The sequence below is a fragment of the Labeo rohita genome, chromosome 13, assembly GCF_022985175.1.
Source record: "Labeo rohita strain BAU-BD-2019 chromosome 13, IGBB_LRoh.1.0, whole genome shotgun sequence".
Lineage (NCBI taxonomy): Eukaryota > Metazoa > Chordata > Actinopteri > Cypriniformes > Cyprinidae > Labeo > Labeo rohita.
The window spans coordinates 2,880,293-2,893,059 of NC_066881.1; the positions used below are offsets into that span (position 1 = coordinate 2,880,293).

General features: G+C 36.3%; 3 protein-coding genes across 3 annotated transcripts in view; 1 reads left to right on the forward strand and 2 right to left on the reverse strand.

Annotated features, from left to right (window-relative positions):
- LOC127175580 (uncharacterized) overlaps window positions 1-10,309 on the reverse strand; it is a 106,819-nt gene extending 96,510 nt beyond the window's left edge. The window contains exon 1 of the mRNA XM_051126732.1: window positions 10,219-10,309. The gene's annotated coding sequence lies outside the window, so the exon portion shown is untranslated. The remainder of the gene's footprint in view (window positions 1-10,218) is intronic.
- wdr11 (WD repeat domain 11) overlaps window positions 615-12,767 on the forward strand; it is a 123,239-nt gene continuing 111,086 nt past the window's right edge. Inside the window, exons 1-2 of the mRNA XM_051126725.1 lie at window positions 615-822; window positions 5,963-6,074. Of these exons, the coding sequence (XP_050982682.1) occupies window positions 725-822; window positions 5,963-6,074 (210 nt within the window). The 5' untranslated portion in view covers window positions 615-724. The remainder of the gene's footprint in view (window positions 823-5,962; window positions 6,075-12,767) is intronic.
- LOC127175585 (cytochrome c oxidase subunit 6C-1-like) lies at window positions 11,497-11,899 on the reverse strand. The gene has a single exon (XM_051126739.1). The coding sequence runs from the start codon at window positions 11,853-11,855 to the stop codon at window positions 11,625-11,627; it is 231 nt and encodes a 76-aa protein (XP_050982696.1). The 5' UTR covers window positions 11,856-11,899; the 3' UTR covers window positions 11,497-11,624.

The following is a 12,767-nucleotide window of genomic DNA, read 5'->3' on the forward strand; positions in this document are numbered from 1 at the left end:
GACTTTAAATACGCTCACACACGCTCGAACCACCGCCCCCCTGCACTTGATGTTTGAGAAAGTTTCACTAAGAATGTACATCAATAATAGAGATTATACATATATTACAGATTATATTGTATAATTTCTTTAAAACGTGGGCTCGCTATAAGTAAAATAATAGACATTTAGACACGTAGTACTTAAATCAAGCTCAGGAATTTAAATTATATTAGTTACAACTTCTTTAATGGGCAAAATAAATAAATAAATAAATAAATAAATAAATAAAAAAAATGTCATAACTTGGTATCTCTGGATTTATATAACCCCTTGCCCCCCACCCCTTTTTTTAAGTGCTTGTCATTTTGCGTAGCATTAATAAATTAATTCAGCTGCTAAACAAGGCAATAACTCAAGTGAACAATTGAAGAAAGTAAGACGATTAGGATAATGAAACGACTTTGCTACAAAATTGCAAAAATATTAAAGTGTGATAAAATAAACGTTTTCCATCTATAAAAATAATAATTTTATTTTTTATTCAAGAGACAAATTTACGATGGGGCACATGACAATTACTGCACTGTAGAAGTGTAACCCGGTGGGTACTATAGATTTGACGGAAAATTTTCTGGACGGAACAATAATGAAACGCACTGCAAACACTTCCTAATAACACAGCTCGGCAATTCATTACATTTAACGAACCAAAACGTTCCACTTTTTCATGTAGTTTTGACATATGGCTTCAACCATGATCCCATACACTGTCAATATTAAACTGGCTGCACGAACATTGACCGGAACCCTTAATTTACAGAACAAGACGGCAGTGGACTGGTGAGTAGCTTTAGCTTCTGCAGACAAAATGGACTGTCATTACATATAATCTAAATATAATAAGATCTAACGTTAATCCACAGAGTTTGCATTTTGGAACAACGCCTTGCTTGCGTTAAATTTTCATTATCAGCTAAAGAAATCGACATTAATCAATCAATTATTGTCATTATATATTGAGTATTCAGTGTATCACATTCATCATAAGCCAATGGCAATAATAAAAATTGTCGTTTGAATAGTGCAATATTACGCGCATTACATGACAACACTCGTGTCTGGTTACCATTAAAATATTCTTGCTTAAAAAATTATGAATGCGTGTGTGTGTATAGATAGATAGATAGATAGATAGATAGATAGAGATAATTGGTCGGTTGCTTAACATTAATAACTATTATTAGCTATTATACTACTTAGAAAAAGATGTAAAGTTGGGGATATGTGCTTGGTATGAAATAGAATATTGTTACAATGTTTGCCGTGCTTTAGTGTAGCCTGAAAATATTTGAATGATGCAGATGGGATACAGAATTAAAGATTTAAAATTACTATTCGTTTTTTGAGGGCTGCACTGTGGTCCTTAAAAACAGTGAGTTTTGTAGTTTAATGAGTTGTGCATGTCACCAGTGTTTTCTTGAATAACACATTCAGCGTGAGGTTACTGCAACAGGAATGCTCCTCTAATAAGTTGGATCATTCCTGGTATCCGGTAACATTTTGGCTTCATAATTTTTAGAGGAAAAGTTCCATGTTTTTGATGTTTTAGCATTCTACTAAAATAGTGACATGTTTAAAAATAAGTATTACATATTGGCCAAGCTCAGGCACTCAAAAAATAATAATTATGGGTAGATTGTTCAGACACTGGCTTTGAAAGTATTCCACCCTGTTAGTGACGTATACATAGTTATCACATTACGCTATAATAGTATTTTTTTTTTTTTGAAACAGTAACAAAACAATTATTGATGAATAGAATATGTCTTGATTATTGAGGACAGGCACTGTTTTGAGCCCATTTTTGCCAACATGATGGTAAATAATACAAACATTTTGCTCAAAAACATATATATATATATATATATATACATATATATATATTCTGTTAATGCTCCTCATCTCACAAAATAAGACAAAATTATGCCAAATATTTAATGTTGATGTCAAGTTATTATTTAAAATGACTTGTCTAACAGGGTGGAACGGAGCATAACAGGGTGGAACACCTGTGTTAACAGGTTCTAACAGTAAATGAGCTTTCCGTCATTGCCCTGCATGGTTTGCCATCTGTAATGTGTGGACCTGCACCTATATAATATTGTTTCAAAACAATAATAAAAAACAATATATCTTTTGGAGAAGTGACACAAAAATAGCTATGTGGTTGCTATGTGGATTGATTACAATCAATCATGATTACAAGAGGCAGAACAGTACTCTTTAAGCAGAATAGATACTTAAAATCTGTCCCAGCCACCACTACTTTATTACAAGAGTACTATTGATTCAGGGACAATAATTTAAAATAATAATTATTTACAAATTAATTTGAAAATAATATAATAATGTTGTGTAGTCTATAATAGACACAGCCAGGTTTACTCATTAAAAAGATTTATTTGTTATAAAATAATTATTTTATAAATTTATTAGAATCTTACACACATGCTATACAGATAATGTAGAGTCGTGCATTAATTTGAGTGATGACAGCTATTATGGGAGTGGATTTATGGAGCACATGAGATGCAGATAACGTGAGATCGTTACCTTTAAGAAACTTTAATTAATGCTGTCACGTAACAAATTTGTTTCAAAGATAAAATTAAATGAATTGCTAATTATTACATTGAAATAAAACATGAAAAGCCTGTACAAATATTACAAATCGTGAATTTAAATAATTGGGAATCATGTAAAAAATAAATAAAATAAAAACAGTGCACATTTCATTGATCTGTTATAACATTTATGTAGTTTTGTTCGCTTGGGTGTTTCCTTATAAAAGTCCAGAAATTTGTTACGTTTTTCGTCAGGTGTCTTTTTTTAATTATATATGATGTCATTATGTTGCTGTCTTGCTGCCAGCCAATCGCTGCATTGCTGCTCATGATTTCGAGTATCGATGCATAGCCCCTTTTAAACCAACAGATAACTCAATCCAGCCATACTAATCATCAACAACAGGTGTGTTTGAAGAACCAAATTAGCCAGGTCATAATTAGCGCAATGATATCACCTTGGAAGTGTCATTTGTTCTCGGATGTAATAAGCGACGTACGAAGAACGGGCCCCTGGTTTGAATTACTGTTTGTATTAGCAATTAAACCTTAATTTTAATAGACCTAAACTATGTACAGGCACCTACCATGTACTTTCTCAGTCCTTCCAGCATTTGAGTGGTAACTACGGCCATATGATTTACATTTTACTTATCAAATGTTGATATTCAGATTAACTACTGTTATCACAACATATCAAGACCACCCATTATTATCAACAGCGATCATGAGTAAGATTCACATCTTTAACTATCAGGCCAAAAAAATAAAATAAATGAATAAATAAATCAATTCTTATTTAAGTGTTTATTTATTAAAAAAACGTTCAGTCATCGAGATTTAAATTTTAGTCATATTTGTCCAGCCCTAACGTGTAGTTACAAAAACCTTGATAGCGTCTGAATATAGATTTAAACTTATAAATACACCTTCGAGAGCAAGCTGAATATTTGGTACTCCGAGAGTTACGTTTTATGCAGTTCAATATACAAGATTCATTTCTAGTTTAAACATTATTTATTCTTCAGGCATCCTTCTTTAAGTGCAGTATCAGGTTTGTTCAACGTGAACCACATTTTCAATCACTAAAAATGGGTAAAATTCAACTATTTGACACAGAGCTGCTTTGAAATATGAACTAGGTATATGGTGCTATGAAAATTAAGATTTCAAGAGGAAAGTTTATTAAGAAATAGAATCTAGAAGGATATATAAAATATGTTTCAAAGTTACAGGCACGCAAAGTTTAGAAAAATAATATTTATGGGATTCAGACAGATATGTCAGGGCTCCAGATTGTGACAGTTTTTTTTAGAATGTGCGAGTTAAAATTTGACGTGGTTGCATTCGCACGAGAGAGCTTTGCAGAGCTGTGGCACAGTGCAGGAGGAGTCATTGATCATGTGAAGAGAGGTGCTTTTAGTGCGATCAGCATGTCAGCACAAGCACAAAGATGCATGTGGCAAAAATAAGGCAAATAATAGGTTTTCAGGAGAAAGTAAAGTAAAAGGCTGCTTCTTAAAGTAGAGAAAACATGTTGGTTTTCTTGGGATTTTTATTATTATTATTATTTTTTTGCAAGCACTGTAACCGCCAATTTACCTTAACAACTACTACTACTTCTTTTTTTTTTTTTTTTTTGAAAAGCTTGTTGTCAAGCATTTTATTTTTAACAGATCGGGATTGGCTTTCCTGAGCCTGATCCTTATTTTACATCAACTGTCATGCTGGTGTCATGCATTACGAGGCGGTATGCAAGCTTAAAAGAATAAACCCAAATTTGTGTGTGATGCATGAGAACCAGTGAGGTCAAGTTTTTCTGTCTGTTCTATCTTTCTATTCTATCTGTTTTCTTTTTATTTATTATATAATTACAAAAAACAAAACAAAAAAAAGGGTACTGCGTTAGGCTAACTGAGACTTTTGTTGATTTTGATTGCTTCCATTGTCCTCTTTTGTAAGCCACTTTGGATAAAAACGTCTGCTAAATGTCTAAATGTAAATGTAAATATATATACAATAACCCATTATATATATATTAACCCATTAACCTAATGTATGTCCTCTCTGTGGGCTGTGTGTACATAGGGGAATCTATGTCATTGAATATTGTTGATTCATTAATTGTTTTTTTTTGTAATGTTTCTGTTAATGGCTTGCAGAGATAAACAGTTTAATTGTCCTCTTAGCATAACTGTGTGTTGTATATAAATCCTTAAAATAATCTTAAAATGGGTGAATGTTATTAAACATGGCAAGTCTGTGTGGTATGTATTTTAATTTTACTGATATTTTGCTTAAAGAAAATCTTTTTAGCAGGGCTACATGATAACCAATATTTTATTAAGATTGCAATGAAATTTATGTCAATAACAGTGAGAAGCTCTGGACATTTTTGCAAAATATTCCAGAAATATATGCGAATTGAATTTTGTGAACAGGAGATACTATATTATAAGATGGACTTCCGACACTTTCGCTTTCGAATTCGCGATCTTGGTGTCACGTTTTACAAGAAAAGATAATTGTCTGTTGTTCTTAGATCTATTGGGTACAATGGGGCTAAAGGCAATCCCTAAGAAAAAAAAGTGCTTTTTACTTTGCCCAAGGTGTATGATTGCAGAAAAATATGTACGTTTGTACTGAAAATTTATGGAGCAGCAGATTTTGTGTGAAAATAAATCATACAAGTTGTTAATTTTGTTTAAAAATCATAAATGTATGAGGTGGCAAGGGGGGCCTTTTATCCTACACACAGAGTTAAAGGCTCACCATCATGGGGTAAAAGGCACAGGTTTTTTTAATTAATGTCTAGAGCTCTAAAGAAAACTCTTTAGCAAAGTTTATACAATTTCTGCTGCTTATTTTGTTGAATAAAATAATAACTTATATTTTATAATACAGAATAATACAGAAACAAAATCATTTTAAAATGGAAAAATTGTGAAAGCACTGAAGGAGGATCCCATAGTAATTGAATATAATAGTATAGTAGTAACAACAAATTATATTTCATTATATGATAATATTATTGATGTAATCAATTTCCTTAAATGAGAATATCAAATAACCAAAAATAGCAATGAATACAGATATTAATTCCTATAAACAAGTTGTTTTATCAAACTAGAAAGAAATCAACACCATATCAAATACAAGCTAACAGCTAAAGGCTGTTACTAAAATTACATCAAATGAAAGCTTCGAAAGAAATCACAAATACATTATAGTCCTGTATTATATAAACTGTTTTGTAAATGTATTTATATATTGTAGTTTCTTTCATTCATTCATTGTTAGATTCTCACTGATACTGTTTTCCTTTTTTCTTATCTGTTTCTTATCTCTCTGCTTAGGGGATGGCAGGGACTGATCGCTCAAGGCTGTCACTCTAGTATCCTAATCATTGATCCGAAAACGGCTCAGACCATTCAGGTCCTGGAGAGACACAAAGCCAGTGTGGTCAAGGTGGGTTTTAAATGGTTGTTCACACTGGAGATGAGACGGTATGGAAATTTCTTAGCACAATTATAGTGACCAAAATTGTCACGGTTATCAGTATAATCACGGTATTGTTAAAATGTGCTGGAAATGTTCAAAAGTACTGAGACATAAATCATTTCACCAAGTTTTATATTTAAAGTCAACAAACAATGTTTGCATAAACACTAGGGGTGTAACGAAGATTCTTGGGTCGATACTGCGATTTTCCGACTGCATCATGATTCTCTCTGGAATCGATTCTGAGCTTCAAATTTAACAGCATATGGTGCTTTAGATTAGTTTTTAACTGCATACTTAAGTGCTCATGAATCAAATCAAATCAAATCACCTTTATTTATATACCACCTTTAACAATACAGAATTGTGACAAGGCGGCTGTACAGTATTAAATAGGAAATAGTACATCAACAATGCAAAGGGCAACAGTAAACACTCAATTTTCAGGTAAAGGTAGTTAATCAAATACAACAAAATAAAATACAATATTGTGTGAAGATAAAGTGAAGATAAAGTGTCCCCAACTAAGCAAGCCAGAGGTGACAGCGCGGCAAGGAACCAAAACTCCATCGGTGACAAATGGAGAAAAAAAACCTTGGGAGAAACCAGGCTCAGTCGGGGGGGCCAGTTCTCCTCTGGCTAGACACAGAGGACTCGCTAGGTGGTCCTGTGCCGATAGCCGTCTAGGTGACGAGGTCTTCACTGGGGATCCGTCTCTGGGGCTCATCTAGTCAATGTGGTCTCCGCTGACATTCAGTGCTGTAGAGGTCGTCTCTAGGTGCTGATCCACCGTCTGGGCTGGGTACGGACTGGATCCAGAGGACTGGAATGACCATCTGATCTGGATACGGACTGGATCTGGTGGTTAAGGTGACCTCGGAATAAGAAAGAAACAGACTAATATTAGCGTAGATGCCATTCTTCTGACGATGCACTGAGTACATCGGGTGTTATGGGAAGTGTTCCCGGTTCCGGTTGACCTAATTAGTGCAGCCTAACAATCCTTTAATGGATTTGAATAATAGAAATGTGTTAATGTGTTATGTGTAAGCAAGGTTAAAGAGATGGGTCTTTAATCTAGATTTAAACTGACAGAGTGTGTCCGCGTCCCGAACAGTGTTCCAAAGTTTGGGTGCTAAATAAGAAAATGATCTGCTGCCCGCGGTTGATTTGGATATTCTAGGTATTATCAAATTGCCAGAGTTTTGAGAACGCAGCGGACGTGAGGCACTATAATGCGATAAGTGCTCGCTCAGGTACTAAGAAGCTAAACCATTCAGGGCTTTATAAGTAATTAGCAAGATTTTAAAATCTATACAATGTTTAATAGGGAGCCAGTGCAGTGTTGACAGAACCGGGCTAATATGATCATACTTTTTGGTTCAAGTAAGAACTCTAGCTGCTGCATTTTGGACCAGCTGGAGTTTGTTTATTAAGCGAGCAGAACAACCACCCAATAAAGCATTACAATAATCTAATCTTGAGGTCATAAACGCATGAATTAGTGTTTCAGCATTTGACATTGAGAGCCTAGGTCGTAATTTAGATATATTTTTGAGATGGAAAAATTCAGATTTGCAAATACTAGAGATGTGGTTTTCAAAGGAAAGATTGCCATCAAATAGCACACCTAGGTTCCTAACTGATGACGAAGAATTGACAGAGCAGCCATCAAGTATTAGACAGTGTTTTAGGTTATTACACGCTGAGGTTTTAGGTCCAATAATTAACACCTCTGTTTTTTCAGAATTTAGCATTAAGAAATTACTTGTCATCCAATTTTTTAACTCAACTACACAATCAGTTAGTTTATCAAATTGGTATGTTTCGCCAGGCCGCGAAGAAATATAGAGCTGAGTATCATCAGCATAACAGTGAAAGCTAACACACTATTTCCTGATGATATCACCCAAGGGTAACATGTAAAGCGTAAAAAGTAATGGCCCTAGCACTGAGCCTTGCGGTACTCCATACTGCACTTGTGATCGATATGATACCTCTTCATTTACTGCCACGAACTGATAGCGGTCAGATAAGTACGATTTGAACCATGCCAATGCACTACCACTAATGCCAACATAATTTTCAAGTCTGTTCAAGAGAATGTTGTGGTCAACCGTATTGAACGCAGCACTAAGATCCAGTAGCACTAACAGAGAGATACAACCGCGATCGGATGATAAGAGCAGATCATTTGTAACTCTAATAAGAGCAGTCTCAGTACTATGGTACGGTCTAAAACCTGACTGGAAATCCTCACAGATATCATTTTTCTGTCGGAAGGAAGATAATTGTGAGGATACAACCTTTTCTAATATCTTCGACAGAAATGGGAGATTCGAGATAGGTCTGTAATTAATTAATTCGTTGGGGTCAAGTTTTGGTTTTTTCATGAGAGGCTTAATAGCAGCCAGTTTGAAGGTTTTGGGGACATATCCTAATGACAGTGATGAATTAATAATATTCAGAAGAGGATCTATGAGATCTGGAAGCAAGTCTTTTAGTAGCCTAGATGGAATAGGGTCTAGCATACAAGTTGTTGGTTTAGATGCTTTAACAAGTTTATACAATTCATCCTGACCTATAGTAGAGAATGAGTGGAACTGTTCCCCAGGAGATCTATAGCGCATCCGATGCGATACTGTAATTGATGGCTGCATGGTGACAATTTTGTCTCTAATAGTATCGATCTTGGAAGTAAAGTAGTTCATAAAGTCATTACTGCTATGCTGATGGGCATAGCCAGTGCCTGTTGGTTCTTTATTTTTTGTTAACTTAGCCACTGTATTGAATAAATACCTAGGGTTATGTTTGTTATCTTCTAAAAGAGTCGAAAAGTAATCAGATCTTGCCAATTTTAATGATTTCCTATACGATAGGGTACATTCACGCCAAGCAGTACGAAAAACCTCTAATTTTGTTTTCCTCCAGCTGCGCTCCATTTTCCGGGCTGCTCTCTTTAGGGCGCGAGTGTGCTCGTTATACCACGGGGTCGGACTGTTTTCCTTAATCTTTCTTAGGCGCAGAGGAGCGACCGTATCTAGAGTCCTGGAAAAGAGAGAATCAATAGTTTCTGTTACATCATCAAGTTTTTCTGAGCTATTGGACATGCTGAGGAATTCAGATAAGTCAGGAAGATTACTCAGAAAGCAGTCTTTCGTAGTAGAAGTGATGGTTCTACCATACTTGTAATAAGGAGTTGAATTTACAGTTTTAGTTATCTGGAGTATACACGAGACTAGATAATGATCAGAGATATCATCACTTTGCTGCAGAATCTCAACGGCATTGACATCAATTCCATGTGACAGTATTAAGTCTAGAGTATGATTTCGACAATGAGTGGGACCTGACACGTGTTGTCTAACTCCAATAGAATTTAAAATGTCTGTAAATGCTACTCCCAGTGCATCGATTTCATTATCGACATGGATGTTAAAGTCACCTACTATTAAGACCTTATCTGTAGCTAACACCAGCTCAGATATAAAATCAGCGAATTCTTTAAGAAAATCTGTATGGTGCCCTGGTGGCCTGTATACAGTAGCAAGTACAAACGTCATGGGGGATTTATCATTAACACTTGTGGATAATGTTACATGAAGCACCATTACTTCAAACGAGTTATACTTGAAGCCCGCTCTCTGAGAAACACTGAAAATATTGCTATAAATTGTAGAAACACCTCCCCCTTTACCTTTTAGACGTGGCTCATGTTTATAACAGTAATCATGAGGGGTAGACTTGTTTAAGATAATGTAATCATCTGGTTTTAGCCAGGTTTCTGTCAAACATAGCGCATCTAGGTTATGATCAATGATCATATCATTTACAAAAAGCGCTTTTGTAGCAAGGGACCCGATATTCAATAAGCCAAGTTTTATCATTTGTTTCTCTGTATTATGTACATTTTTTATTTGTTGAACGTTGATTAGATTGTTACTCTTAAATTGGTTTGGACGTCTTTTGTATTGTCTAGCTCGGGGAACAGACACAGTCTCTATAGCATGATATCTAGGTGAAAGGGTCTCTATGTGCTGAGAAATAACGATTTTGGTGACATGAGGCAGCTAGCAGACGGTCAGATTAGCCAGTCTGTCTGCTTCCTGACCTGGGCCCCAGTTAGTCAAGTGCAAACTCTAAGACTATATGCCATATTACTAGAGAGAAGAGCGGCACCACCCTTGGAGGGATGAAGACCATCTCTTTTCAACAGGTCGGGTCTGCCCCAAAAACTTGTCCAATTGTCTATGAAACCTATGTTATTTTGCGGGCACCACTTAGACATCCAGCCATTTAGTGACGACAGTCTGCTATGTATCTCATCACCACGGTACGCAGAGAGGGGGCCAGAGCAAATTACAGTGTCTGACATCATACTTGCAAGTTCACACACCTCTTTAACATTATTTTTAGTGATCTCCGACTGGCGAAGTCGAACATCATTTGTGCCGACATTAATAACAATCTTACTGAATTTACATTTAGCATTAGCCAGCACTTTTAAATTTGCCAAGATGTCAGGCGCTCTGGCTTCCGGTAAACATTGGACTATGGTGGCTGGTGTCTCTATTTTCACGTTCCGTACAATAGAATCGCCAATAACTAGAGCACTTTGATCAGGTTTCTCAGTGGGTGCGTCACTGAGTGGGGAGAACCTGTCTGATGTTCTGATCGGAACGGAAGAGCGGTGTTTTGACCCACGACTATGCCGTCTCACAGTCACCCAGTTGCCCTGCTGCAAAGGCGAAGTTACCGGAACCGAACAATGTACGGGACTTCCTGAGCTAGTCGCACCCAAAGCCATATCTGAGGCCCTCACATTCTTACTATCCTCGATTAAAGTTTGGATGCGTGTCTCTAGTCCTGAAATCTTCTCTGTCAGCCTAACTATTTCCCTGCATTTATCACATGTGAATCCCTCGCTGCCGACAGAGATTGATAAACTATGCATATGACAGGTGGTGCAGGTTACCAGAAAAGGAGAAGAAGCCATTACTCACCGTAGTTGTAGAACGATTTCAACTCACCACTGTTGTTTGATGAACTTGTGAAGAAAAAGCAGGGGGAGAAAGCAACAACGGTTGTAGAGGCGGAGAGAAAAAGTAAAAGTGAACAGCAAGCTAACCGGCTAACACACTGCAGGCACGCTGAACTCGCACGTGAGTGGGAACGCAAATGGCAGGCTAACCGGCAAACGGAATGCTAACGCACAGCACGGCATTGCACTCGCGGTTATAGAATAAAAGCGAACGATCGGATTAGTTTGATGGATAATATCAGAAATCTAGTGGGAAAAGGCTATATTTTATCACTTTAAACAACAGAAAGTAATAGTAAAATAGAGAATTCTCAAGAAAAACAAAACTCCAGGGAGCTACAAACGCACACCACTCTGCAACACCCCGTTTATTTGTACATTAATAAGAACATCAGACATCAATGTTCACATCTGATCATCTTATAAAGATTCGGTTGTAGAGCAGGAATGCAGGGGGAGAATAACAAGACAGTGGTTTATTTTCCAGCGGGTCTGACACTTTCAAAAACACCGGCTTCCCTCGTGGCATTGAACTCCTTCATTGAATCGTAACGTTTGTAGAAGTTAGCATAGGCCTGTTTTCTGGGCTCTGTTACTGTGAACTTGAAGGAGGCTGCTGCCACTAGGGCAAGACCGCATGCGATGGGCAAATGGAACCTCAAACGCTTGCCCAGGAGGCCCCTCATTGCTGGCTTTGGAAGTGACATTGTTGACTTCGTTTAATTCACGACCTTCAGCGCGCACGAGTGCGAAAAAGAGTGTTTGTGCGTTCAAGTGGTAATTTAAGTGGTTCAATGTACTTACTGTAAACATTCTTGTAATTTGCTTCAGCCTTTTCGAACTTTAATGATTGTTTTAAGTTCAAGTGTGAGTGTGTCCACTCTCTGACACTGGGTAGCACTTATGGAACAGCAGAATTAGAGCTGTTTCGTGTAACCTCCATGGACAAAGCAGCATTGCGATTAAGAATACTTTATTTTATTGCAGGCAGGGGTCACCAGACTCGGTCCTGGAGGGCTGGTGTCCTGCAGAGTTTAGCTCCAACTCTCATTAAACACACCTGAAGCAGCTAATCAAGCTTACTAGGTATTCTTGAAACTTCCAGGCAGGTGTGTTAAGGGCAAGTTAGAGCTAAACTCGGCAGGACACTGGCCCTCCAGGATCAAGTTTGGTGACCCCTGCTTTATTAGGTATTACATGGAGCAAAGATGAAAACATGAATGCCATTAAATCTTTTCTGATGACAGAACCCTCAGAGGTACATTCATATAATTCATTCATTTACATAATTATTTGTATAATTTAGGGCTGCAACTACCGATTCTTTTGATAATCGATTAGTTGGGTGATTATTTTTTCGATTAATCGATTAATCGGATAAAAACTAATGCATATATTTTGCTTATAACTATAAAACCATAAATCAGGGTGTTATTTATGTATAAAAGTAAACTTTAAAAAATGCAAAAGCCACATATAGAGTTTAATGATCTTTAATTTTGACATTTTAAACCTTAAATGAAAGACAAAGTTTGTTTTTGAACAGTAAAACTTCTCTAAATATCCAAAATATAAATAAATAAATAAAAAGCAAAACAATTGTTGTACTCTTATTATAT